Source organism: Moschus berezovskii, chromosome 27, assembly GCF_049115385.1.
Source record: "Moschus berezovskii isolate FMDL1 chromosome 27, NW_MosBer_1.0, whole genome shotgun sequence".
NCBI classification, from domain to species: Eukaryota; Metazoa; Chordata; class Mammalia; order Artiodactyla; family Moschidae; genus Moschus; species Moschus berezovskii.
The window spans coordinates 5,226,854-5,253,313 of NC_142486.1; the positions used below are offsets into that span (position 1 = coordinate 5,226,854).

General features: G+C 48.3%; 1 protein-coding gene and 1 long non-coding RNA gene across 3 annotated transcripts; one reads left to right on the forward strand and one right to left on the reverse strand.

Moving 5' to 3' along the window:
- The first annotated feature begins 881 nt into the window (after window positions 1-881).
- On the forward strand, window positions 882-23,750 carry ARPC1A (actin related protein 2/3 complex subunit 1A). 2 transcript variants are annotated; one of them, XM_055410286.2, is made up of 11 exons: window positions 959-1,034; window positions 1,895-1,971; window positions 6,522-6,614; window positions 8,052-8,156; window positions 13,638-13,860; window positions 16,495-16,602; window positions 18,171-18,383; window positions 20,734-20,809; window positions 21,024-21,217; window positions 22,010-22,100; window positions 23,359-23,750. In XM_055410286.2, the coding sequence occupies exons 3-11, from the start codon at window positions 6,551-6,553 to the stop codon at window positions 23,395-23,397; spliced, it is 1,113 nt and encodes a 370-aa protein (XP_055266261.1). In that variant the 5' UTR covers window positions 959-1,034; window positions 1,895-1,971; window positions 6,522-6,550; the 3' UTR covers window positions 23,398-23,750. The 2 variants fall into 2 exon arrangements, with proteins under 2 accessions (XP_055266262.1, XP_055266261.1); XM_055410287.2 differs by lacking the exon at window positions 1,895-1,971 and having other exon boundaries at window positions 882-1,034.
- Window positions 18,676-26,308, reverse strand: LOC129545730 (uncharacterized). Its single transcript, XR_008683745.2, has 3 exons — window positions 26,088-26,308; window positions 24,988-25,136; window positions 18,676-19,717 (listed from the first exon to the last, which is right to left on the reverse strand). It is a non-coding gene; the product is annotated as an uncharacterized LOC129545730 (long non-coding RNA).
- Between the last annotated feature and the right edge of the window lie 152 nt (window positions 26,309-26,460).

A 26,460-nucleotide genomic window follows, 5' to 3' on the forward strand; every position in this document is an offset into this window, starting at 1 on the left:
TCGTGTCCGACTCTGTGTGACCCCATAGACGGAAGCCCACCAGGCTCCCCCGTCCCTGGGATTCTCCAGGCAAGAACACTGGAGTGGGTTGCCATTTCCTTCTCCAATGTGTGAAAGTGAAAAGTGAAAGTGAAGTCGCTCAGTCGTGTCCGACCCTTAGTGACCCCACGGACTGCAGCCTACCAGGCTCCTCCATCCATGGGATTTTCTAGGCAAGAGTACTGGAGTGGCTTGCCATTGCCTTCTCCAGGGCATTAACGCTGCTTAAACAGCCCCAGAGAAGACAGTATGTGTGGCTGTGAAGTCGGGAATCCGGCAAGTTCACTGTGGTGAACATAACCTGACAAGTTTCCCGGGTCAATCACACCAGGGCCAGGAGAGCTGGTCCATAATTTCTCTGAGTTCAAGGGCAGCCAGTCTGGTGGAAACGGCTTCAGGTCACTGTCTTCCTGAGTTTGGGGGGCGGCTGAACTCCCCCAACTCCTCGGTCCTGTGGCGCCACCTCGGGAGCAGGGAACGATTCTGACCCAAGAAGGCTAGAGAACGTTACTTGGAGGGACCTCCACAGAGGGAGGGCAGGCTCTGAAGAGGCCTCCTCACAGAGGGAGGAAAAAAAAGTAGGGATTTGTCGGTCCGTTTGGTTCAAAAGGTACCAATTCTCAGGAATTCATTCCGTGACCAAAGCACTTGTAAAAACGCCAAGGCTCCACACTCCGGTCCGCGAGTCTCAGGACATTTTGCGAGGAGAGCACTAAGAGGTCCACGTTGCCCCGCCACCAGCCCCCAGCGTTCTTCGGATGCAAACTCCTGAAGAGCCGCCCGACCCTTCCCCGCCGCGCGCGCGCCCAACGGCGCGCATGCGCCGACAGCCCGCGCCGCCGCGCCGCGCAGGCGCCGTGGCCACTTCCGGGATCTGTCAGCCGCTCCCTCTGGGCCTCTGTCCTCCGCCCGCGCCCGCCGGAGCCTGTTCGCGTCGACTGACCAGAGTCCGCGAATTCAACGCTCCGAGCCCGTCCGGCCGGCCCCGATCCCAGGTAAGGGGCAGCGGGGGCGAGCTTCGGGCCCTGCTGGCCTCCCCTGGCCCGGCCTCGCTCCCATTCTCAAGCTGCGGGGGCAGCAAGGCGGGGGCTTAGGCCGCGGGGCCCGGAGGCGGAGGGGAGGGCGGGGAGGCGGTGTTCTCTGCGGGGCCCGCCGAGCCCTGGGGTCCCCGCACGCCCAGAGCCATCTCTCAGCGACTTTCAAGTTCCGATCCTTCTCCAGTGCCAGAATGAGAGACTGCTTCCCCTGCGCTTCCATTGTGGGCATTTATCACAGGCGCTAAAATTGTAGTGAATGGGATCACCACCCCCACCCCCGATCGCGCGTCGCGAGGCACAGCTCATTCCTTTCTTCAGCGTCTACAATAGGGTCCCTGAGCGCAGTAAGCGCCCCTGCAATGTCTGTTCCTGTCTAGGGCAGCCCTGCATCCTTCAGCTGTAGGGTGAACCTTTCCAAACCTGCGAAGAAGCCTCCCCTGAGTTCTTTAAGAATCTCCCCGCTTGAGTGCCGCCTTCCCCTAAGTCATGGTAGACCCCATGCGCTCCTAGTCCTTCGTGCAACCTTTTTTTTTTTATAAGCACCTTTCTCATTTCTAATCCTCGAGTCGGACTGCCCAGCCTCCCTCCCATCCCGGCACCACCACTGCTTGGATAACCCTGGGAAGATTGCTTGTCTGAATCCCCGTTTTCTCATATACATTAATAAGATCCTGAAGGGGTTTCTGAGGCTCCAGTGAGCTTATTTGCATAAATTGCTTAGAATAGCCCCTGTCCCTTAGTTTATGCTCAGTTGTTTTATTCGTGCTTCTTATATTCTCTGTGTGTCTTCCCTTTCTTTTCTACCCTTTTCCCCCCAGATTTGTGGACCAGAGAAGTGTCAGATTTATTTATGTTTCTGGCCCCAACCCGGTATTGCTCCACTGCTGGGAATATGGTAGGCCCTTTAATACATTGTAGTTTAGAATCTTTGATTATAAAGCCATCTGTTCTCATACTGGGGCTTTGGAACCAGAAGGCAGTGCTAACCTACTTTTATCTAATTCAACTCCTTGCCGAAATTACCTAAATTATCCTAGTTCTGCCCTCTTTCTTTAATCAGCTTTTAAATCTAACCTTGTAGTATCCAATAGACCCTGGGTGTTTCAGGTATCTTTAAAAAAAAAAAAGGAGAGGGTATCATTCAGGAGGATATTTTTGCCACGTGAGGGAGTAGGTGTAAGTGGCTGCTTCTACATCAAAGTATTCGGAGACCTTCCAAGGTTAATTCATCTGCTTATCACAGTTAAAGGAGGGGATCATCTTGGAAAAATAAATCTCCTGCTAGGAGGGAGAGGATCAGTAATTCCATCTAGTTAACTAATCCTGTGCCGAAACAGGTTCTGCCTAATGAGGTTTAGTCTGCTGGTTGAGGCTGGAATTGGCCCTGTCTGTGAACACTGTAGAGGGTGTGGTGACCTTGTCAGAGTACCTGGTATTGCTGGGTTGGGTGATGAGAGCAATTAAAAACTGGATGAATCACAGTCTCGAACACTGACCTTAAGTAGGGAACTGACTTTAAAGTAATTATTTTAAAGCTCCAGGGCCAGGAAGGTAAAGCCTGTGTTCAGTTCAGTTCAGTCGCTGAGTCGTGTGCGACTCTTTGCGACCCCATCAGGCCTCCCTGTCCATCACCAACTCCTGGAGTTTACCCAAACTCATGTCCATCGAGTCGGTGATGCCATCCAGCCATCTCATCCTCTGTCGTCCCCTTCTCCTCCTGCCCCCAATCCCTCCCAGCATCAGGGTCTTTTCCAGTGAGTCAACTCTTTGCATGAGGTGGCCAAAAAATCCTGTGTAGGTGTTTCCAATTCAGAGGGTATTCCCTGGGGTGTATTTCTGGGGCTGATTCAAAAGCCTTGGGTCAGAGGGAGAAAGGAACTCATTTATTGAGTATCTCTTTGTGGGGTAGGCTTTTCTCTCATTTAATCCTCCTACCACTGGCCTTGTGATGTCAGTTCTATGTCGATTTCACAGATGAAGAAAAATTAATTTTGGAGATAGCGAGTGTGTGTCAAATCTAGTGTGTGTCAAAGCCGGGATTCGAACCCAGGTTCCCTTGGCTCCACCGCCCATGGCTAACCAAACATCAGGCTGACTGAAGTGATAGGTAGAGAAAGGACCTGAGGGATGGAGGGGTCCCCTGGAGTCATACCGTGCTACAGAGGAGTCATTCTCTCCCTCTCCATGCTGGCCATGGAAAGGCCATCAGTAGAAGTTTGTTAGCATCATCACCTTTTTTGTCTGTCCCTTTTTCTTCTCTCTATCCTCAATAAGACAAGCTTTCCAGATTTCACTTACGTAGAAATCACAGTTTAGAAATGATAATTATCATCCTAGGACAGAAGGTTTCTTTTTCTTGGTGGAAAAAAAAAAACAAACCAGGCTGTCATTATTCTACTTCCACTGAGTTTCATGAACACATGCTGTGTTCACCGGTGGTGTCTTATGAATTGGATGAACATGAATGTTGTCTTGGTCTACAGACTTAAAATAGCCACATGATTATAGAAGTTCAGGTTCTGAGTGTAGATCCAAATATGGAACCTGAATGATATAACAGAATTAGAAGCGCAATTTTAGAAGTTAATTATGCCATTGAGTAAATGTTTACCTCTTTTGAAGGCTTTGCTCCATTGCTTATAACCCTGAGTTTTAGAATGAGAAAGCCTTTTTCTGCACCTTTTCTAACTGTACACGAAATGTGTGATTTTATTGCATGTAGAGATTTACATTAAATTATTGATTTGCAGGTCTTTTTTTTTTCGGTTTACAAATGAGCCTACAAAATGTGGCATATAAACTAAATTGCTTTTAGTTAAGGATAAATTTGTTACATATCTTTATATAATGTTATTTTGAGTAACTGAATAAAGCCTTTTGTAATGGGTAAGCATCAGAGAAAAAGAATTAAGCATTGAGCATCTGGAAGTTTATTTTTCAGAAGAGATTTAGGCAGTCTCACTTGAATTCATTAAGAAAAATTAATTTTCAGTTAGAGGCTTCATCTGTGAGTTGCAACTTACAGAACATGTACAAGTAAAAAAAGAAAAAAAATTAATGATCTTGAACTTCCCCGGTGGTCCAGTGGTTAAGAATCTGCCTGCCAATGCAGGGGACATGGGTTTGATCCCTGGTCCAGGGAGATTGCACATGCCACGGAGCAACTAAGCCCATGCTCCACAACTACTAAGCCTGCTTGCCACTATGACTGAAGCCTGTGCGCCCTAGAGCCTGTGCTCTGCCATGGCCCGCTCTCCTCAACTAGAGAAAGCCCTCCTGCAGCAATGAAGACCCAGAGTGGCCATAAGTAAACACATACTTTTTTTTTTGATTAACGACCTAAATATCGTCATTCTTAGAACTGAATGAAAAACACTGACATTTCTCAGTCAGTTCAAGATATCAGATGTTTATTTAAGGGTATATTTCTCTCTTTTTGACCCTTGGATTCCTTTACAACAATTAGCAGAGGCATTTCCTTTGCTTTCCACTGAGATTGATTTCTGCTTTGTCTGCTGAATTCTTATTGTTCACCTCATAACCTTCTGGTGGCCTTCCCATTCATTTCCTGCTTGCATCAGAATTCCTATCTCACATTTCTGTCTCCACCCTAAGTTGACTTGCTGCTGCTGCTGCTGCTAAGTCACTTCAGTCGTGTCCGACTCTGTGTGACCCCATAGACGGAAGCCCACCAGGCTCCTCTATCCCTGGGATTCTCCAGGCAAGAACACTGGAGTGGGTTGCCATTTCCTTCATAGAATCTTCAGTGCTGTGAGAATGTCTCTTATAAATGATTTTAAAAGGGTGGGGGGAGGGGCGCCTGGCTGCTTTGAAAAAATTTCTCTTATTTCAGGGAAAGGTTGCTTCATCAGTTTATCTAGACTTGGATGCCTGTAAAATAGAGAATTTGATAGATTTTTTTATTTAATGATGTTTCACAAACTCTGCTTTTCATTTAGTTACAATAACAAGTTTAGAGGATAAATAACAAACACCTGCCTAATCTTCACCAATTGTTAACATGTTGCCACATTCACTTCTGTACATCTACTTTGTTGTCTTGAAGGAATGAAAATAAGTTACAGAGGACTTCATCCCTAAAAACTTCAAAAAGAGTCAGAACATTCTCCTACCTATGGCCAACCATAATCATAGTTGGGCTTCCCAGGTGGCGCAGTGGTGAAGAATCTGCCTGCCAATGCAGGAGACTCGGATTCCATCCCTGGGTCAGGACGGTCCCCTGGAAAAGGGAATGGCTACCTTCTCCAGTATTCTTGCCTGGAGAATCCCATGGACAGAAGAGCCTGGCGAGCTACCTTCCATGGGGTCTCAAAGAGTCAGACATGACTGAGTGACTGACACACACATTATCATAGTTAAGAGATGGAAAATAATTCCATGTTATGTGATAGGTGGTCTAAATTCAAATTTTTCCTATTTTACAAAATATATTTTTTATGGCTATTTAAAAAATGTAGATTTACAGTCAAGTTTCATTTATCAAATTTAGTTTTTATAGCTCTTTTAATCTAGAACAACCACCCCCAGGGACTTCTTTGGTGGTCCAGTGGTTAAAACTCTGAGCTTTCAACAGAAGGAGCAGGAGTTCAGTCCCTGGTTGGGGAACTAAGATCCCACATGCTGTGCAGCATGGCCAGAGAATTTAAAAACTAAGTGTACAATTCAATGATTTTTTTTTTTTTTTAAGAAAAAGAATTTTAAAACAGCCACCCCACCCCGACTCCCACCTTTTTTGAATAGTCCAGGTCAGTTATTTTATAGGATGGCACACATTTCTGGTTTTAACTGTTTCCCCTTTATGTTATTTAGCTAAGTCCACTCTCCTTTATTTCCTATAAACTGGAAATTAGATCTAGATCTTGAGTGGATTTAGCATAAATGTTTGGCATAAATATTTCATAGATAGTTTCACCATCTCTTTTATTGCCAAGCTGCTTCTCGGTAGCCCTGTGTCCTATTTTCATGGCACCATTATTAACAGTGCCCCGTTTTGCTCTCTTGGAAGTATTAAGTGGTCACTACTTATAAGCGATGGTGTGCACTTCAAACTGCCTCCCTTCAGGAAGCCCATCAGATTATATTGTTCCACACTTCATGATATTAAGATAGATTACTTGGCTAAGATGGTGACTGACAAACTTTTTTTTTTAATTGTAAAGACATTTTTTTTTTGTTTGTAGTTAGTAAATAATCTGTGGGATGGTCTTTTGAGACTGTGAATATCTCATACCCCAACAGTCCTTAACTCATGGTTTTAGAGTCCTTTGATGATCTTTATCTTAAAGTTGAGATTGATTCTCTTTTAATGAGAGAATAATGTTTTATTTATCCCCCAAACATTTCAGGATCCCCAGACAACTTAAGTATGGGTTGCCTACTTCATTTAAAAGCATTTTAAATGCTTTTTTCTATTTCTCGTGGCAGCTTTCTATCCTTTGAAAACACTACGAATAATGTCCCTGCATCAGTTTTTACTGGAGCCAATCACCTGTCATGCCTGGAACAGGGATCGTACCCGTAAGTATGCCATCGACTTTGTTCCTTTGTCTCGGTCCCGCTGATTCTCTTAGATGTTGGCGTTTGTAAGAATCACATATTTCAGTGTCATATGTAAACGGGGACACAGATTCAGAGAACTAGTTCAGGCAGCTGGGATTTTGATAAGGATTACTTTGAATCTGTAGCTTCACTCTCTCTTTTAAAGCAATTCAGACTTGGTTTACTTTTTTTTTTTTAATGAATTTATTTATTTGGCTGGGCATGTGGGATCTAGTTCCTTGATCAGGAATCGAACCGGGGTGACCTGTAATGAGAGCACAGAGTCTTAGCCACTGGACCACCACGGAAGTCCCAGTTTGCTCTTAGTTTTAAATAAATCTTTGGCACATAAACAGTATACTTCAGGTTGTTGTTGAATAAAGTGAAAACCTAGATATGGGCCTCTATATGGATATTTGAACCATGGCAGAATGGTGAATCTAGAGCTATTTTGTGATCACGTCATAAAGCTTCATAGCTTAGTTTCCTATAATTCTGTCTCTACTGTCCCATCTAAAATAGGGTTTTGGAGTGTTTCCAATTATGTTGATAGAAACACAAGTTATAATTTTTCTCATTTAAACTAGTCGATATACTCAGTATCTTGTCAGTTTTTTTTTTGTTATGCCACATTCTAATCTGAAACGTAGTTTTCAGGTTTAAATTTGGATTTGGATTTTGAAATCCCTACACACATCTTAGAGATTTAAAGAAATATGTAACTGGTTTCCAGAAAGCACTTGAAGTCTTAGAATTTTAGAGCTAGGTATTTATTCCATAGTTTCACCTTTAAAACAGATGTGGCTTTCCTAAGGAATGAAGAAAAGGGGATATGATAGATGAGGGAGCTGTTAAATGATTGACCTAAAGTTTGGGTCATAGACTTTCATTTTAAGAAATCAATTTTTTTTTTAAATGGATGAACTAGAAAGGAGAAAAATATTGTATTAAGTTCAGAAAGTCCATTATATATGTATATTCTTAATATTTTAGATGGGTCGAAGAGATTTCTCTTAAAAACAGATTTGTATTTTGTGATTTATATTGGCTTTATTGTAAAGAAAAACTTCAATTTATTTTATCATTAGAATCAAAGGTATTTTTCCTTAATAAACTAGTGGTTCTGATTTCAGTTCGTGATAGCAATAATAAGAACCTGCAAGCTATTTGCAGTGTTTCAGAAAGTCTACAGAAATTAAATATTAATCATTTGTAACATTGGACAGGTAAACTGAAATGTCAAATATTTTACTGTTAAGTATAGCGGTACTGTTTGTTACTGGTTAGAATCCTTAATTGACAGACTAAGATCCGCATGAGCCATGCAGCACAGCCTGAAAAAAAAAAAGCCCACTGTAACAGATACCTTTTTTGGTGACAAGTTCAAATATTAACCTTTGACTTTTTTTTCCCCAGAGATTGCCCTTAGCCCCAATAATCACGAAGTCCACATCTATAAGAAGAACGGGGGCCAGTGGGTGAAAGCCCATGAGCTCAAGGAACACAATGGACACATCACAGGTAAAGGGAGAGGTCGCCTGGGCTCAGTGCGGCGTTGCCCAGCACTGCACACTTTTGTAGACAGACAGCCTAGTAAAGTAAGTCAGCCACCCTCTCAGAGTCATGCAGCACTTACTGAGCTGTCTTTAGAAAATTTAAGAAAATATCCTAATAGTGACCTCGGTTTTGAAGCGTGTCTCTGAGCCCCGCTCGTACACAGAACTCTGCTAGTGTTACTGAAAACAATCTCTGGGGACTAAACAGTGTAGATGTAGATGAGACCTGAGAGCGAAAACCAGACAGCACACCAGCTGGGTGAAACTGCCGGCCAAGCCAGGTTCACAAGTCCTGAGGGAACGCTGTGTCTTCCAGAACTTTCCTGTATGTTGTTTCTGGGGCGAGGAAGACATTCCAAAATATTGAAAAGGACAAAGAGGAGTGTAACAAATTCTCACATTCCTTCCACCCAGAATTATCCGCTGTTTATCTTTTGTCCTGTGCCAGAAAATTGGGGAAACCAAAGACTGGATTATAAGAAGCGTTACTCTAGATAATGGTAACGTTCCCTCTCACCCCCATTCCCATTCCTGTCCCCGAGAAGGCAGTCTGAAATCTGGTATGACACTGTCCCCGTCTGTTTTTTATAGTTTCACTTGCATGTATGTTTGTTATCGTTCAGTCACTCAGTCGTGTCCAGCTCTTTGAGACCCCATGGACTGCAGCATGCCAGGCTTCCCTGTCCTTCACTGTCTCCTGGAGGTCGCTCAGACTCATGTGCATTGAGTTCATGAAAGTGAAAGTCACTCAGTGGTGTCTGACTCTTTGGGACCACATGGAATAGTCCATGGAAGTCTCCAGGCCAGAATACTGGAGTGGGTTGCCATTCCTTCTCCAGGTGATCTTCCCAACCCAGGGATCAAACCCAGGTCTCCCGCATTGCAGGCGGATTCTTTACCAGCTGAGCCACCAAGGAGGAAGTATGTAGGTGGAGGTAGATCCAGCTGATTCCTTTTACCCGCTGGTTTACATTTCATACCTCCTTTGTTGACTCATTCCTGCACTGAAAAACATTTGTTTCCACTTTTTCCTTGTGACATTGAAGTGCTAAATTGAGTGTTCTTGCCTGGAGAATCCCAGGGATGGAGGAGCCTGGTGGGCTGCCGTTTATGGGGTCGCACAGAGTCAGACACGACTGAAGCGACTTAGCAGCAGCAGCAGCAGGAAGATCTTCATCCAGGAGTGAATGTTTGTCTCTGGGAGACTTGCTGCACCCCAGGGGTATGCAGATCTCAGCCTTGCCAGGCGTCACCAGCTCATCTTCATCCCACCCGCCCTGACGGGAGAGCTGGTCTTCCCAGGCTTGATAGAGTTGGACTGGCTGATGAGTGAGTGGCAGTCTCTCTCTGAGCTGCATTTCCCTGGTTCATAGAAAGGTTGAGCCGCTGTTTATTTGCCACCTGGGTTTTCTTTTTCATGCCTTCACTGTTCATAACTCCTAACCACTCTTCCATTGAATTTTTGTGTCTTTTTCTTGTCAATTTGTGAAAGACTGGATCTTAAAGCATTGGTTCTGAGGCAGATTCCTAAGTGTGCAGTAACGTTCATCTTTGACAAAAACTCTCAATGAATAGCTGGGGAAAGGTAACATCAGAGCAGTGTTGTTAAGGAAGTGTCAAGTAAAGGAGAAAGAAAAGAGAATTTTTACAAAGGTTTTCAGAACTTAGTGAACCATTTCTTGATGCCAGATTTCAAGAGAATGTATTACTGTGCTGGGAAATCCTATCTGACGACTTTTTTAAAAAAACATACTCACTTATTGCTGTGTTCGGGAAGAACTCTTTATTCTTTGACCCTTAACTACTGTAGTTTCTTTTTTATCCTGTTTTCTGGCTGAGTGATTCAGCCTCTTGCTTTCAACAGTTTGGCCAAGCACATCAAAACTTACTCTCCATAACATTTCAATTATAAATTTCTCACGTCTATCTTGGGTCTCCCTTCTTCTCGCAGTAATTTTTTGCGCTTAAGCGGGCAGCACAGGGACTGATGGTAAATGTTTGTTTTTTTTTTAATTGGGACCCTTGAGTTTTGCCTCTGATTCTGATTAGCATAAAGATATCCTTCCCCCATCAGAGAAAAACACCATATTTTGACCTTCTGCATCCCTTAGATTGTGTCCCCAGCAAAAACTCGTGACTATCCCTTGTGGCTTTGACCAGTGATTTGTGTGTGATGCCAGTCAGGGGCCAACTGATTGTATTACCAAACCAGCACCAAAGACATAATTTCTATTTTGGTTGCTGTTTCTTTCCCACGGCCTTATTTCTATGAGGTTTGGCCTATTTCTATTAAGTCCCTTTGCCGGTGGCCTTGCAGCCTAAAAATAAGCACACTCATATTTTAAATTGGGATTTTAGCATTAGGAAATACTGAAAAAGTGAGAAAAGGCCAAGATGAAAGACCAAAGAACTTGCCAAGAAAGTGAAATAGTTATGTCCTTTTTCTCCCCTGCTTCTCCTTTGGAATCCTTTGAACTTGGGCCTGTTTTCTGTCCAGATGCTCAAATGACATTTTTCTTTTTAAAATCTGAAAAAAAAAAACTGTTGTTGGAAAAATCTAAATATAACTCTGTGGCAGGAGACCAAAGATCAGACATACTTTCTCAGAGAGATAGTAACTATGGAAAAAGAAAACACTTCTCTGAAGTTTTTTAGAAGAAAAATCTGCTCAGTAATATAGAGGAACAGTATGGCATGCATCAAAGGATAGCAGAGTTCTGGTGTTTTTCTTTGAGTTTATTCTTTTTTGTTAAATATTTGATCACCATCTCTTTTAAAAAAAAAAAGATTTCACTGTGGACAGATGGCATATAAAAGAGTAATGTGATGAGCCCTATGTACCCATCACTCAGAGTCAACAATCACCAACTGGTAGCCAGTCTTGTTCTCAACTCACTTTCCTTCTTCCTGTACTGTCTTCAAGCACATCCCGGACCTCACCTCATCTCCTAGTTCAGTTCCTGTCTCTAAAAGAGAAGGACCCTTCAAACAATAACCAATACAGTCGTCAGTTGTTCTAATTGGCACCCTCATCAGGTCCATGTGGTTGTGGTTAACTGATGTATCTCAGGTTTACGGGTTCCTTCTTTCTTTCCCTTTGCTACTTATTTGTTAAGAAAATTGAGAAATTGGGTTGTCTGTCCTGCAGTGTCTTCCAGAGCCTGGGTTTTGCAGATTGCAAGCATTCAGTGTTTCACAGATTTCTTCGTCCTCTGTTCCCTGTGACTCGCTAGTTGAAGTTAGGAGATGGCAGGTTCACGAAGGAGGCGCATAACGTCTGCTCATCTTTCTGTGATGTTAGCAACTGTTGATGATCTTTCCCCGATCCATTAATTTAAAAGTGGCTGCACCTTGGTAATACTCTCTAGCATTTCTTCTGTATTAATTGGAATGCATTTATAAAAGAGACGCTTACCTTCACCTACTGTCTGGTTATCCTGAGATACAGTTTGTGAAGGAAAGACAGGGCAGATGCTCGATTCCTTTCCTTTTCTTTTGAAGTCTTCTGATGGCAGGAAAACAGAAAAAAAAAAATGCAGCACTAAATTAGCAAGAGATGCTGCTGCTGCTAAGTCACTTCAGTCGTGTCCGACTCTGTGTGACCCCATAGACGGAAGCCCACCAGGCTCCCCCATCCCTGGGATTCTCCAGGCAAGAACACTGGAGTGGGTTGCCATTTCCTTCTCCAATGTGTGAAAGTGAAAAGTGAAAGTGAAGTCACTCAGTCGTGTCTGACCCTTAGCGAGACCCCACGGACTGCAGCCTACCAGGCTCCTCCATCCATGGGATTTTCTAGGCAATAGTACTAGAGTGGCTTGCCATTGCCTTCTCCGAGCAAGAGATGAGAACTTGCCTTTTACTGACCATTTGCCTTCCTTACTTTTTAACAAGTATGTGTTTTTGCATTACACTTCTGGGAATTTATCATAGATCATTTTAACCAGAGCAAGAAGGTATGTGCCTTAATGTTCGTGCTGATTTTATCTGTTCTATTAATAATTAATGATTGGAAACCAAACATACAACAAAGGGATGTTTTGGGAAATTATTGTGATGAGATCAGTGTTCTAACATAATGTATAACCGCTGCTAATTTGCTGAAAGCAGAAGAAAATGTTTGCCATGATATTAGTGTCCTTTGAGGGAGGAACATGTGTAGATGTGCGAATGGAAGTAGCGCTTTTCTTGCTTTCCAGTATGTCCCATTGTGACGTGTTTCTTGTGATAATATGTGGGTTTGCTGTTGTTAAAAATAAAAATTTAAATCTAATAAAGAGGGCTGCAAAGCTATTCTGTAATGAATGGATTTTAAATCAAAAATGCACATCACTGAGAATACACTCCCCCATCTTTTTCCCTTTCGTGGTATATGAATAATTGAACTGACTACTCCGGTACGTGAATGAGTATGAACTCCTCACACTCCTAAAGTCACTGCGATTTATGACTAATTGGAGACTTTGATTCTTATTTTTTTCATATAAATCTTAAGAATGTTGCTTATTTTTAGGGAAATACCTATAATAAAAATTTATTCGTGGTATTTCTGTAACTTTAATGTTAAGTTATACTTATAGAAAATATTTCATCAGTAAGTATAAAATGACTGAGTCATAGCAGATTTTACTCTTGGTGTGTAACAAACTGACCTTGACTTTGGGATCCTTCATAGAGGCTTCCTAGGTGGTGCTAGGGTTCCACTAGTGGTAAAGAACTTGCCTGCCAATGCAGGAGACTTAAGAGAGGGGGGTTTGATCCCTGGGTCAGGAAGATCCCCTGGAGGAGGGCATGACAACCCACTCTAGTATTTTTGCCTGGAGAATCCCATGGAAAGGGGAGCCTGGCAGGCTATAGCCCATGGGGTCGCAAAGAGTCAGACACAACTGACTGAGCACGAGCAGTTCTGACTCTGTTTAGGTCTCTTCCTAGTTTAGATACAAAGATCCTCAAAGACTCTCACAGAATCTGTATCATATAGGAAAGGTATTTTGGTTAGTTTAAATAACAGCTACCTTCAGAAGGATCACAATTTATATTTTCCCCTCTCTATACTGAAGGTCGTTCACCCTGTACATTGCTTTATTTGGATGTCGTATTGCAGACTTTCAGTTAATAACCGAGGTCTGTTACTGCATGAGCAAAGGTACTTTCAGACCAAAAGGAAAAACCAGTCCGGTAACGAGGAAAGACAAAGGTCTTCAGATCAGAATTCTGCTTGGTTTGTAAGCTCCACAGTTATAAAGCTCTGTTCTGCCTGGCCCCCAGAGGATCCTGAGTTACAGAACTTTGCAGAGGGGCATCCTTGGCTTGGTGATCAGGACCATCGGTGGGGAAGGCCGGGCTGGGGTGGCAGGTCCCAGGCCCACGTCCAGCCCGGCCCACCTGCCAGTGCTCATCTGCTGTTGCGGGCCTGGCAGAGCCGATGCCCACTGCATCTCACTTGCAGGTATCGACTGGGCTCCCAAGAGTGATCGCATCGTCACCTGCGGGGCCGACCGCAATGCCTACGTCTGGAGTCAGAAGGATGGTGTCTGGAAGCCAACCCTGGTGATCCTGAGAATTAACCGGGCGGCCACCTTCGTCAAGTGGTCCCCGCTAGAGAACAAGTTTGCCGTGGGCAGCGGGGCACGACTCATCTCCGTTTGTTACTTCGAGTCTGAAAATGACTGGTGAGCACCATCCGAGTATTTTTATTTCTGTCTGTGGAATTGTACATTTGGACTGCTGTGTGTCCTCGGTGACTTCTTGAAGCACTGGGTACAGGCTTAACTATAACTTCAGCTCTTTCACATCCAGAGATGTTGTTTCCTTTGAAATTCTCCATTCTCTCTGAGCATTTTTCCTTCTGAGTACAAGTCCAGTTTCACATCTTCCTCACATTAATATCGAGCTGTAGTTTCCATGTTCTGATCTCCTAGCTTGTTTGTTCTTTAAGATGCTACAATTCTTCTCATTCTGCACTGTCTACATTGCTATTTTCTTACCCTGATGTATAAATAATAAACTTGAAAGAGTCCCCATGCCCTCAGGAATAGCTTTTTTTCCCCTGTCTCTGTTGACTTTAAAATATTTGGAATTCCTACAGAGAGCAGTATTCTCCTGTCTTTAAAGTTTGCTAACGAAATCTGTGTCCTGGTATAACATTTTACGACTTATCTAAACTATTGAAGTAAAAATTGACCAAAATCTCAGAAATAAACCAGCCTGTTGTACATTCTTTATACTGTAAACCACTCATAGTTGAGCCCGTCAAAATACCCGGGTTTATTTTATGGCTAAGTAACTGATTTTAACTCGGAGAAGGCAATGGCAAGCCACTCCAGTACTATTGCCTAGAAAATCCCATGGATGGAGGAGCCTGGTAGGCTGCAGTCCGTGGGGTCGCTAAGGGTCGGACACGACTTCACTTTCACTTTCACTTTTCACTTTCACACATTGGAGAAGGAAATGGCAACCCACTCCAGTGTTCTTGCCTGGAGAATCCCAGGGACGGGGGAGCCTGGTGGGCTTCCGTTTATGGGGTCACACAGAGTCGGACACGACTGAAGTGACTTAGCAGCAGCAGCAACTGATTTTAACTACTCCTTCCTGCTCACTTTGATAAGGAAACCACTCTGCTCTACCCGGCACGTGTTCAGAAAGGGTGGTAAATACCCTCCAACATGGAATTGTCATTTAGTGCTAAACTGTCAGTGTTTGTGTTTGTACTAAAAAATAGCCAAGTACACAGTATTCTTCATGTGTCCCTGTCTGAAACAAGGAAAGGAAGGGGATGGTCACATTACATTTTGTAGTTTAGTAAAACCTCAGAAATTTTGATCGTCTGAATTTGCAACAAGACTGAATTATGAATTAAAGACTGGTGGCCTTTCTTTCAAGCACCTGTTAAAATAAGGATAACAGAATACTGCCTGCAAGAAATTGTTCAGAAGGTTCACTGTAATAGAGGAGAAGCAGCTTTTTTCCTGGGTAGCCTTTAACCTCAGTGATTCGGCATTTTTATCCATTGGAAAATTGTTTCAGTGCAGGTAAATTGGGCTTAACTGTAGGACACAGTACTCTCCCTTGAACAAGACGTGTGTTCAGTGGAATGTCTCAGCTATGGCATGATATTTCATTGGTGGGGTGCAAGTACTCTAAAAAAACCTCTAAAGGCCTTTAATGTAAAATAACTGGCACAAAACACGTCAGAATGCTGTCTGTTTTCCAGAAAGGCCCCTAATGAGAAAGATTCTCTAGAAAAGTGACCTAGCATTCAGCTCAAGAGTGAGTCTCCCAGCTCCTGAGTAACAGAACGGGATTGGTTTTTAAGCAGCAGTTTAAGGACAGAAATTGACTTAGGCCGGAATAATGACTGATCTTAGATATAAACAAACTATTTTGGGTTTTGTTTTTTTTTTTAATCTTTTTTGGCATGTGGAATCTTAGTTCCCTGACCAGGGGTTGAACTCATGCCCCCTGCATTGAAAAGGAGGCGTGTCGATCACTGGAATACCAGGGAAGTCCATAAATGTTTTGAGTGGAGCTAGAGAATTAGGCTTCTCAGGTGGCTCTGTGGTAAAGAATTCGCCTGCAGTACAGGAGTCTCAGGAGACCCAGGTTCAATCCCTGGATCGGGAGGAGCCCCTGGAGAAGGGCATGGCAACCCACTCCTATGTCTTCTTGCCAGGAGAATCCCATGGACAGAGGAGCCTGGTGGGCTACAGTCTGTGGGGTCACAAGAGTTAGACACAACTGAAGCAATTTAGCGTGCATGCACAGAGAATTAGCCAGAGGCTCATATTCAGCAAGAGGTTCTACTCATTTCTTGACTTTCCTGTGAAAAAATTAATTTGCAGCTTCACAGAGACTTAGAAAGTGAATTAAACTATTTTACAACCAACCCAAACTTAACCCAAAACGAAGGAACAAATCACTGAGTTATTTGTAATAAAAATTTAAGTGATGTCAAACCTCCCGTTTTTATTCCTAAGGTTAGAGGCACATGTAATCTGAAAGTCCATGGTTGGGAGGCGGTGGTGCCAGAATTAATCTACAAATACACTCCCCAACGAGGATCCCCTGGTAGCCGGGAAAGTTCAGAACCGGCTGTCCCAGTGAAAATGTCAAAGGGTGAAGAGGAGCAGAAGGGAGCTGAGGGTCCCCCTTCCTCTCTTCCTTTATAAACACACCTCTCCAGCAGGAGACCCGGCAGCCCTGTGAGAACCCCATGTAGCTGGTTTCACCTGGCATACATCTGTGGGTCATTTGGGGATGGTTGCTTGATGTGTGGGTAAGCTGAAATGGGTCTTCTCCTTTTGTAGGTGGGTGAGCAAGCACATTAAAAAGCCCATCCGCTCCACGGTCCTCAGCTTGGATTGGCATCCCAACAACGTCTTGCTGGCCGCGGGATCCTGTGACTTCAAATGCAGGTGGGAGCAGGCGAGGGTTGGCAGCAGCCTTCAGCTCCTTGTTCTCCATCCTTCAGCAAGTGTGTGCAGTTCCTTTCCTTTGTAAGGGACTGTGCCGGGCCCCACAAGGGACTCAAGAAATGAAGGGAGCTTGTGATACAGAAAAGGAGTGCCAGCAAGTGCGGGAATCAGGAGACAGAAAGAAGAGGCGAGGAGGGGCAGGTGGAGGGGCTGCAGGGGCCAAACCAGGAAGTGTCCTCCGGCAGAGCGCCCCTGGGCGGCGGGGGGGGTGGCGCAGGCGCAGGGTCCCCCACCGCCACAGTCGTTTCTCATCTCACAACCCCGGCAGCGGACTCGGCACGTTCCAGAGTGAGGCTGAGATTAGCAAAACAGACCTGGACAGGGCGCTGCTGGGTTCCTTCTCAGTCGAAGCTCTTTATTTGTCATGAGCACGGGGCTGGAAGAAACAGGGCCACTTTGCTGAGAGCTTTAAGGATCATACGATGTAATTGCTTTTTAAAGCTGTTCTTTATCAAGAAGGCTTCCCACCCCCCCACCCCACCTTTAGCCAAAAGAAAAGCACATATATGTTGCTTCATTATCCGCTGGTTCGTGGGTTGGGAGATGGGGTGCAGCTTTCTTTAGTAAGCTGTGTGGAGACATTCCAGAAAACCTGTCTAGTGATTTATATCCAAGAATACCCAAGCTCTTTTGGTTTGTTTTTTTAAGGATGTGTGTAAGAATTGGGCTGTGGGATGAGAGGATGGTAGCATCAGGTGCTTTTGGGAAAACGCTGACCCTTCTTCTTGAGAAGCAGTGTAGCCGTCTTTAGGGTTCAGAAGTTTTCACAGAGAAGCCGTACAAAGAAATAGCACTGGAGGGACTAGAAGGACCGACTCCCAGCTGTTCTCCAGCCCTTCTGCTTCCCCCGTCTGGGTCAGAACAGCCTTCCACACAGAATTAAGTCTTGGAATTAGAAAGGGAGACCGATGACCCAAGGCTGTAAAGTACCCACCTTCATCCCAGACGAGCCCTGCCACCAAGGCTGGACAATGACACTAGGGAGAGCCTGCCCCCTCAGCCCCCTGGCCGCCCTTGGCTTTCTCTTGGGATGTCCCTTTCTTTCTTCAAATGAGTTAGTATCAGTGGTTTCCTGCAGGGCGGCAAATCATTTCCTCTCTCCTACCGTTTGTCCGTGTGGGCTTCCTGGACTGCTGTCGTTGAGAATGATGGTGGGTAGCCTCGTTTAGCAGAGTCCGCCGTGGGCTGGGGAGGGGCAGGCAGGACAGCAGGTCCTCCCCCAGATACCCTCCAGGAAGGAAGGGGAAGGGCTTCTGCGTCCATCACCTGCAGATGCGGTGCCTCACGGGACATAGGCCACACTTGAACTGATGCGGAGGCAGCCCGCCGAACCTTCTCCTTCTCGAGAGGTGCGTGTGGGAACTGGCCTGTCATCAGGTTTTGGTTTTGCTGAGTCAGTACCTTTGCATCTTGGGGCGCCTGCCAGCAGCCGCCCATGGCCTGTTTCTAATAGTATATACAGATGTTTTCATTCCCTTTTTCCTTCTCTGTCTGCCCTTAAACCACAGAGTGTTTTCTGCCTACATTAAAGAAGTGGATGAGAAGCCAGCCAGCACACCCTGGGGCAGCAAAATGCCTTTCGGTCAGCTGATGTCCGAGTTCGGGGGCAGCGGCACCGGCGGCTGGGTGCACGGGGTCAGCTTCTCGGCCAGTGGCAGCCGCCTGGCCTGGGTCAGCCACGACAGCACCGTGTCCGTTGCCGACGCCTCAAAAAGCGTGCAGTGAGTGTTAGCCTTTGTTTGGGCTTACAGAGGAGTGACGTGGGGTCTCTCCACAGCTGGCCAGAGGCCGCCCGTCCCTGGTGGAAGTGCAGGACACTAGCATAAAAGTCCCAACCAGGCTGCAAAGAAGCCTTTAAAGTCACCTTCACACGTTTATATGGTCCATCTGGGGAGATTTTGAAGATTCAGGTCTCCCTTCCAGAAACACTTCTTAATGGAAATGCCCATCATGAATCCTCCAAGGGAGCCTCCTGGTTTGCTCCTGGTCCCAGAGTTCCTTTGGGTGGCAGTCAATTCGTCCCTGAGAATCCCTCACAGCACCTGAGTGTCGTCCCATAGCCTTAGTTGAAGTGGGAGATGTGTTCTTCCTCTCTGTGGTCGGTGAGCAGGGCTCCATTCACCCGGGGCCTTGGTGACGCCTGACCCCTGGGAGCCAGCCCACCCGGGGTGTGCGCTGGAAGGGCCAGGATCACAGGGACTTGGGGTGAGGAGGCCCCAGCTCAGCCCTGAGGAGGATGGAGGGCGTCCTTAAGAACTCAGAGCTCACGTCTGCTGATCGTGTCTGGAGGGGGAGAGGGGATGACCACAGTCCTTCCACTAATGAATCTCAGTTCTTTTCTGGTGCATCCTTTCCATTGGCAGCTAGAGGGAACCCACCCATAAGGGTTTCCTGACCTGGCACCCTGTTCCAGGAACCCATCACATCTGACTCCCCCTGCCTCATGGTTACAACAAAGTGATGTTTCAAAGAGAATGTCTTTTTTACTACTTGGATTGAACTGGTTGGTTTTTGTTTTGTTTTTAAATTTTTTTAAACATCCCCCGCCATCCTAAATTACATCATCTTCGAGACGATTTTTCTGCACATATATAGACACATCTTTTCATTTTCAACTCCAATGGGATTATGCTGTACATTCTGTACAGTAATTTGCTCCTTGTCCTTCAGTCATGTTTTGATGTCATGGCTGCTTGCTTTCGGTAGAGTTTACCGTAATGTTAATGAGCTCTGAGCTAATGCTCACGACAAGCCGCTGTCTACCGTCCTGCTGACATTATTTGCCTTTTCCGGTGCTGCAAGTCAGATTACATCCTCCACCCTTCTCCGTCTCAGACATAAGTATTTCGTAAGAGCCAGGTAAGCCACAGGAAAGCCTTTAATGAGGTGTTAGGACTTTAATCCAGTACAAGTCATGCTGGCGGAGGAGGCAGTTGGAGGTTGCAGGGGTGACTTTCACATGGAGCCGTGTGATCCTTCCCTGGTGGCTCAATGGTGAAGAATCTGCCTGCCAGTACAGGAGATGCAGGTTTGATCCCTGGGTCGGGAAGAGCCCCTGGAGAAGGAAATAGAAACACACTCCAGTGTTCTTGCCTGGAAAACCCCATGGACAGTGAGCCTGGCGGGCCACAGTCCATAGGGTCACGAAGACTCAGACAACAGCTGAGCACATCCTCTATGCATTTCTGAGCATATGATCCTCCTTCATCAGTCAGCACATTTGCTGCTGTATCTGTATCGTTTCTTGGCCAGATGACCACGAAGCATAGGTGTACACACACACACGGGGCCCACTCGTGTGTGAGGTCCTGGTTGGCCAACACTGTGTTTTGTTTGTCAGTGGCCATAGCTGCAGCCCCGCTGCCTGACGGGCCCAGACTAGACTTCCATGAATGTCTGTGGTCCTGGCCCTCTAGGAGCCCCTGTGAGCACAGACGAGGGCGGGGTCAGAGAACGGCCTTCAGTCGTGAGTGACAGTGACAGTCAGCTCTGCGAGGCCAGAGAGCGGGGAAGCCCTGCAGGCTGCAGTGGTGCAGGAAAGCTGCTTGTGGGGGTGATGAGACTTGGGCTGAGTTTCAGAAATCAGGGTGGACTTCAGGTGGGCAGGAGGAGGGCATGTGGGTAATGGGGCAGGGGCCCACGGCCAGGGTGACAGAACCAGAAGGGGTGGCACAGCCAGAGGGGCAGAGGCCCATGCTGCTGCAGGTCACGTCGGGGCTGGCCCGTGCTGGAGATTGCTGGAGGTCACGGGGCTTCTCTTTAAAAAAAAAAAAAACGATTTATTTGCTGTAATTATTTGGCCACGCAGGGGCTCAGCTGCGGCATGTGGGCTCTTTAGTTGGGGCATGTGGGATCTAGTTCCCTGCAGGGAATCTCATCCGGTCCCCCCCCTTCATTGGGAGTGCGGTCCTAGCCACTGGACCACCAGGGAAGTCCCCACAGGGCTCCTCTTACGAAGTGTCTGTCCTTCACGCTGTGACGCCCCTTGAGAATGTGTCCTCTGTCACCCCTTGTGTCTGAAGAGGCTGCAGGCCCTTTCCAGCGTGTGTTAACCGGTGTTCTCGTGTGCAGGGTCTCAACTCTGAAGACAGAGTTCCTGCCCCTCCTGAGTGTATCGTTCGTCTCAGAGAACAGCGTTGTGGCTGCTGTAAGTATTTCTCTTATTGTCCCGCACATGCCCTGCATTTCATTCTTGAGACCAGGAACAGGCCGTGCCCTGAGGCTGTGTGCCCTGAGGCTCAGGCACAGGGAACAGCAGCCTCGTGGAAGGAATGAATCCAGAGGCCTCCGTGGTGGGACCGTTCCGCTGGGGGAGCTGGTGGGCACCCCCGCAACCCGGCCTGACCGCTCCCCCGTTTCAGGGCCACGATTGCTGCCCCATGCTCTTTAACTACGACGACCGCGGCTGCTTGACCTTCGTCTCCAAGCTGGACATCCCCAAACAGAGCATCCAGCGCAACATGTCGGCCATGGAGCGCTTCCGCAACATGGACAAGCGGGCTACGACCGAGGACCGCAACACTGCCCTGGAGACGCTGCACCAGAACAGCATCACGTAGGTGCTGCCGGCCCAGCCCGCCAGGGGGCGCCGCTCCCCTATGTTTCCTGACGGTCCCGTGACAGTCTGTGTCCTCCGGCCCAGGCGACCCTTCAGGAACAGGGTGACGAGGAGTCTGTAGCTTCCCGACTGGGCCCTTGTTTCCAGCTTGTCACAGAGAGCCAGCTCCACCCGTATCCTATAGTCAGCCTGTCCTCCGGGCATTCCATACGCAGAGCACAGGCCCTGCCCTCAGGCAACCTCTTCTGAGTCTAAGGAGACTGTCCCGAGCGTCGTGTTCCTCTCTCGTAGGGAGCGCCCGGCAGGAAGGTCGGCTGTACCCTGTCTGAAAAGTGACTGGTTGTCATTTCAGTCCTAGATTTCAAGTAGTGTGTACAAGTCAGATCATTCGATTAGATTTCTCAGCAGCATCACGGTGGACCTGAGGAGCCAGGTGGATTTCAGTCATGCTTCATGAGGCCTCTAGTTTGTTCAGGAAGCCTGTCCCGACTGTGGCTGTGCCGGCCCCCTGTGCCCCCTGGCCCGGATCGCCCTGCTTCTCTTTACATCCCTGAGGTTAATGCCCATCCTTAACTTTTCCCTTTTGGCAGTCTCTCTGTTCTCTGGATACCTGGTAATAAAACTCATCTGAGTACTTTCTGAGTTGGAGTGCCACAGCCTCATATCCACAGACGCCTTAAAGGGGCCGGTAGACACCGTTCCCTGAGAATGCCTGTCCGCGCCGAGGAAGGCTGGAGGTCACTCCCACCACGTCCCTCACAGTCTCTGTGCTTTTGTGCTTCTTTTCAGTCAAGTGTCTATTTATGAGGTGGACAAGCAAGATTGTCGCAAGTTTTGCACTACCGGCATCGACGGAGCCATGACCATTTGGGATTTCAAGGTACCGTCTGTCCCTCTCAGAACATGCCTCATTGGCGCTTAAACTCTTCTTAGGAGAAGACTGTTCCCCGTGCCTTTAACCCAACCGTCCCCTGCAGCGCAGGGCAGGAGCGTGGTGCGCTGGGCTGCCCCCGGGGCGGTTAGCAGGAGAAAGCCGCTCTGTCTCACTGAGGTGTCCGCACAGTCCCCGACGGGGAGCCGAGCGCTGCTTTCGTGGCCGGCCTGGCGTTGGGCCCAGCCTGGTCGAACTCCGTAGCTATGTTTTTATGATCCACACCAACTCCTCTGACCAGCACTCGCCGCCGGCCTTCGGGTGCCGGGCCCCGGGGCCGGCCCTGGGGGTTGGCCATGAAAGGCCTTGGAAGGGCTCCTCAGAGAGGAGGACGGGGTCGGGGAACCAGGTGGGGGAGAAGTCCGCGCCTGTTTTCCCGCGGGGAAGTGCGGGGCGGGGGGTGCTGCACAGACTGCCTGAGCGGCCTCTTCAGACGGGGTGGGTTTCAGGTAGCCAGTGGCCTGGGCTGCGGGGGGCACCGTGGGCCGGGCGGAGGCCCCTGGAGGAGCCTGGCGTGTCTGCGGGCAGCGGGGCGACTCTGGAGGACATGCCTCCAGCTATAGTGGGGGGTAACCTGGAGGCTTCTGCAGCCTCCAGCTTCGGGGTTGGGCAGGTGGCGGCGGAGGTGAGGAGCCGGGAGGAGAGGCGGACCGAACCTACGGAAGTGAAACGTTTACAGAACTCTGCCGCGGCTAGGGCTTCCATCACGATTGATGTTTCTGCCCCTAGGAGTCTCTCCCCCTTGTTCCCTTCGCGCTTGGGTGTCTGCACCTTTGTAATTAGCTCCACCTGGGCGGGTCGCGCCGTCCTCCTTTGATCCCTGCAGCCAACCTCCCTCTCCTGTGCGCGTGAGCACGTCCTCCTCTGTGATCCGTCCCCCTTTGAGCCCACACTCGGTGTTGTGTACCCGACTGGCTGCGTGGGGGTTACAGACGTGGGAGTGTCTGCCATCAGGGCACTAGAGTGTGGGGTCAGCGACCCAGATGATAAGTACATACGCCCCCTTCTGTACGGGCCTTCCCTCCCGGGGTGTGCCCAGAGCCTGTGCGCCCCAGGCCTGGGGACAAGGCGGCGCACGGCCTGGAAGGACCAGCAGGGGGCGCCCTGCCCTGGCGAGTCCGGGTCTCCGAGGCAGGTGCGGTAGTGGGTGAAACGCCAGGCTGGCCAGTTCCCAGTGATGATCCGTGTTCTCCCCACCGCTCCACAGACCTTAGAGTCTTCCATCCAGGGTCTTCGGATAATGTGAAGCTGAGCGAGCCTCCAGACCCAGCATGAGGACGGACCGGCTGCGCCGGGGCAGCTCCGCCATTCGCATGGGGAGGGGGGCCCGCCGCCAGGAAACACTGAAGACAGACATGGCGCAAACCTCTGTGTGTTTTGTTTGAATATAATTGGTGAAAGTGTTGGTTTTTTTAAAGCAGCAGTGATTTGGGTTTTGTTTGGGGGGTTGTTTTGTTTTGCAATTTCATTCCATTCTTGACCAAAGCTTCTCTTTAAGTAGTTTATTATGGAACGTTGTCAACACTAACTTAAAGGAAGGGGTGGGGAGGTATGTAAATTGTCTGCTAAAAAAAATTTAAATAAAAACACTGAATATGTTTTTGGTTTTGCTTCCTTTATGCTGTTTGCATTTTTAGTAGGGAAATGTGGGTGAATTATTTCCCAGACTAGTGAGTTTGGGGGTAGAACCTTAGACTTAGTTTCCTGAATCGAGCCATCTGGTATACCCTTCAACCAAAAGAACCATTTCTCAAGTGCAGTCTTTAGCCCGGCAGTACTTGGGCAGAGGAGGCACCCTGTTCCCAGCTCGTTTACGGATGACAGACCCACAGACCTCCCCTCTGCCGAGCGGCCTCTTCCCCGTGGGTGTGGTGGGGGGCAAGGTGTGCAGTGGGAGTGAAAAAGCATACGTTGTCATTTTCGTTTAGAGATTACTATACCCAAACTCAGTTATCTTCATCATAATGAGAGGCCAAGTTTGACATTTCAAGGCTGAGACTCCTGAGAGGCGCAACAAAGAAAAAGTGACTGGCGGTGAAAATGCATACAGCATAGCCTTGAGTGTGGCCTGGCCGCGGGCCCAGAAGTGGAGCAGTGGTTCCCACACGACTCTACTGTTAACGCAGGTAACTGCGTTCTCAAAGGACATCGTGATGTTCTGAAAAGAGCATGTTTTGCCCTGCTGCTGACCCACGGGAAGCACCACTTCCCTGCCGGGGAGAATCCCGGCCCCTGAGTACCTGCCTCTGTCGGTCTGCTGTAGCGTATGCAAACGCTGCAGCCTCTCAGAGCTGGAAGAGGAGCCTGGTTCTCCCCTGGAGCCTCCAGAAACCTCCAGCACCTGTTCAGCCACTGAGGCAGGCTGTGAGCCTCTGACCTCTAGCGCTGAAAGAGAAGACACCTGTGTGGTCTCATGGACTCTCCCCTCCCTCCCCATCTGTGGTGAGTTGTTCCAGCAGCAACAGAGAAGGAGTCCACGAGGTCCATTCAGAAAAGGGGAGAAGGGAATTCCCTGGGAGTCCGGTGGCTAAGACTCCACACTTCCATTGCCAGGGGCACGGGTTCGGTCCCTGGTCGGAGAGCTAAGATACAGCAAGCCGGGTGGCGTGGCATAAAAAGTAAGGGAAGAAATAGGATCGGGAGCAGTTTTTCAAACAGGGTCAGAGCCCATCTGAGGTTGTAAAATCACGGCTGGCACTTCAACGGGAGAAAGCATGCTGCACCACATGGAGTCAGTTCTGTTTCAGACATACGGGAGTGCGAAAAAGGCCACAGCGTGTGCCCATGGGGATCGTGACCACAGTAGAGTTCGGAAGCCACTAAGGTAGTCACTCACCTGAGTGGGGGTTGATGAGGAACCAACAGTGTTGGTTCTTGCTCGATGCAGCACAGCAGGAAGGTGTGCCTCGCACCAAGGTCCCCGTGCCAACACCAAGGGGAACGGTCGACAGGCGTGCACTCCTCACAGCGGGCTTGAAACTGGGACTGCCACATTACGGAGATAGAAAAACTCAAGTCCAGAGAGCAAGTAACAGCTGGTATCTCCAGAGCCCCGGGGGGAACCGCCAAGCATGCTCCTTGCTGGGCCAGGGCAGGGAAGGGAGCTGCCTGGCCACCCAGCCCCGGTCTGTCACCACATTTGGGAGATGGGTGCTGTCACTGAAACCAGGAGGGGATCTCCCCCGCGCCCCCACCCTACCCCTGGCAATACCTGTGGGGTCTCCTGGTAGACCTGGGTTTCTCATTGAGCCATGTTGATTGATAGGGACAGAATAAAGAGACACAGTAGGTGATTATTTAAATAGTTAATCCCATGAGGGGACTGTAAGTAGAAAAAATATGGGACTGTAAGTAGGAAAAAAAATACAGCTAGCTGCTGTAAGCTAACGAGCAGGTTTGCTTGGCAACAAAACCGTGCGACAGACGCATGAGACATGCCCCCCAAACAATGAGATAGTGGTGGCCAGAGCCCCGCATCCTGCCCAGTGAGCTCAGAAAGGTAATGATCCCTCGGACATGCTCTCTGCTCACGTGAAAAACAGTCATTGGTGGCAGTGTCGGGACAAGCAGCTCCCTCGCCCAGCCTGGAGGGGGAGCTGATGATGGAAGCATGACTTCTACTCAAGAAACAGGTGTTCCCCTCCCCACTTTTCCTTTGATTGTAAACCTGTAGCTCCCCAAGTTCTCGGGCTGCAGCAGCCCTTCGCCTGCTCGCTTGTAAGCCTCACAAGCCCCCTAATAAATCACCTTATCTATCACTTTGTAGAATTCTTTCTGCGCTGAGATGTAAAGGACTGGTATCAGAGCTCTTCAGAGCCCCCCAGAGGACACAGCGTGGTTTCAGCGTGGCTTGAGCCATCAGCAGGCCCCGGTTGAGGCACACTTGGCGTGTGTACCCGGCCTCCGTGCGGCGTACCTTGGCCAGCCCAGGCTTACCTTGGAAGGCTTAGGGTCTCCCCTCTTTCCTCCTCCCCACAGGGTACTGGGTGGCATCCTTTGACCTCAGGGAGAGATCCAGGGTCCCTATCCGGGGGTGGGCACGGGCTGAGACCGAAGGAGACGGGGGTGGGCCCTGCTGGAAAGACTTGCTTCCTGGCCTCCCGCTGCCCGGGCTGGCCCACCACTGCCCGAGCCCAGAAGCCCAGAGCGAGGCTGCCCCCTTGTGACCGGGAGGCAGTAAGGCCAGTGCAGCGAGGAGGAAGAAGCAGAGAGCCTGGGACCCTGCCCCGGCGCTGGGCCCACAGCCCTCCCCGAGTGGGCCGGCCCTGAGGAGTCGGCAGGGGTGCAGGGCTGTCTTCCTGGGAACCCT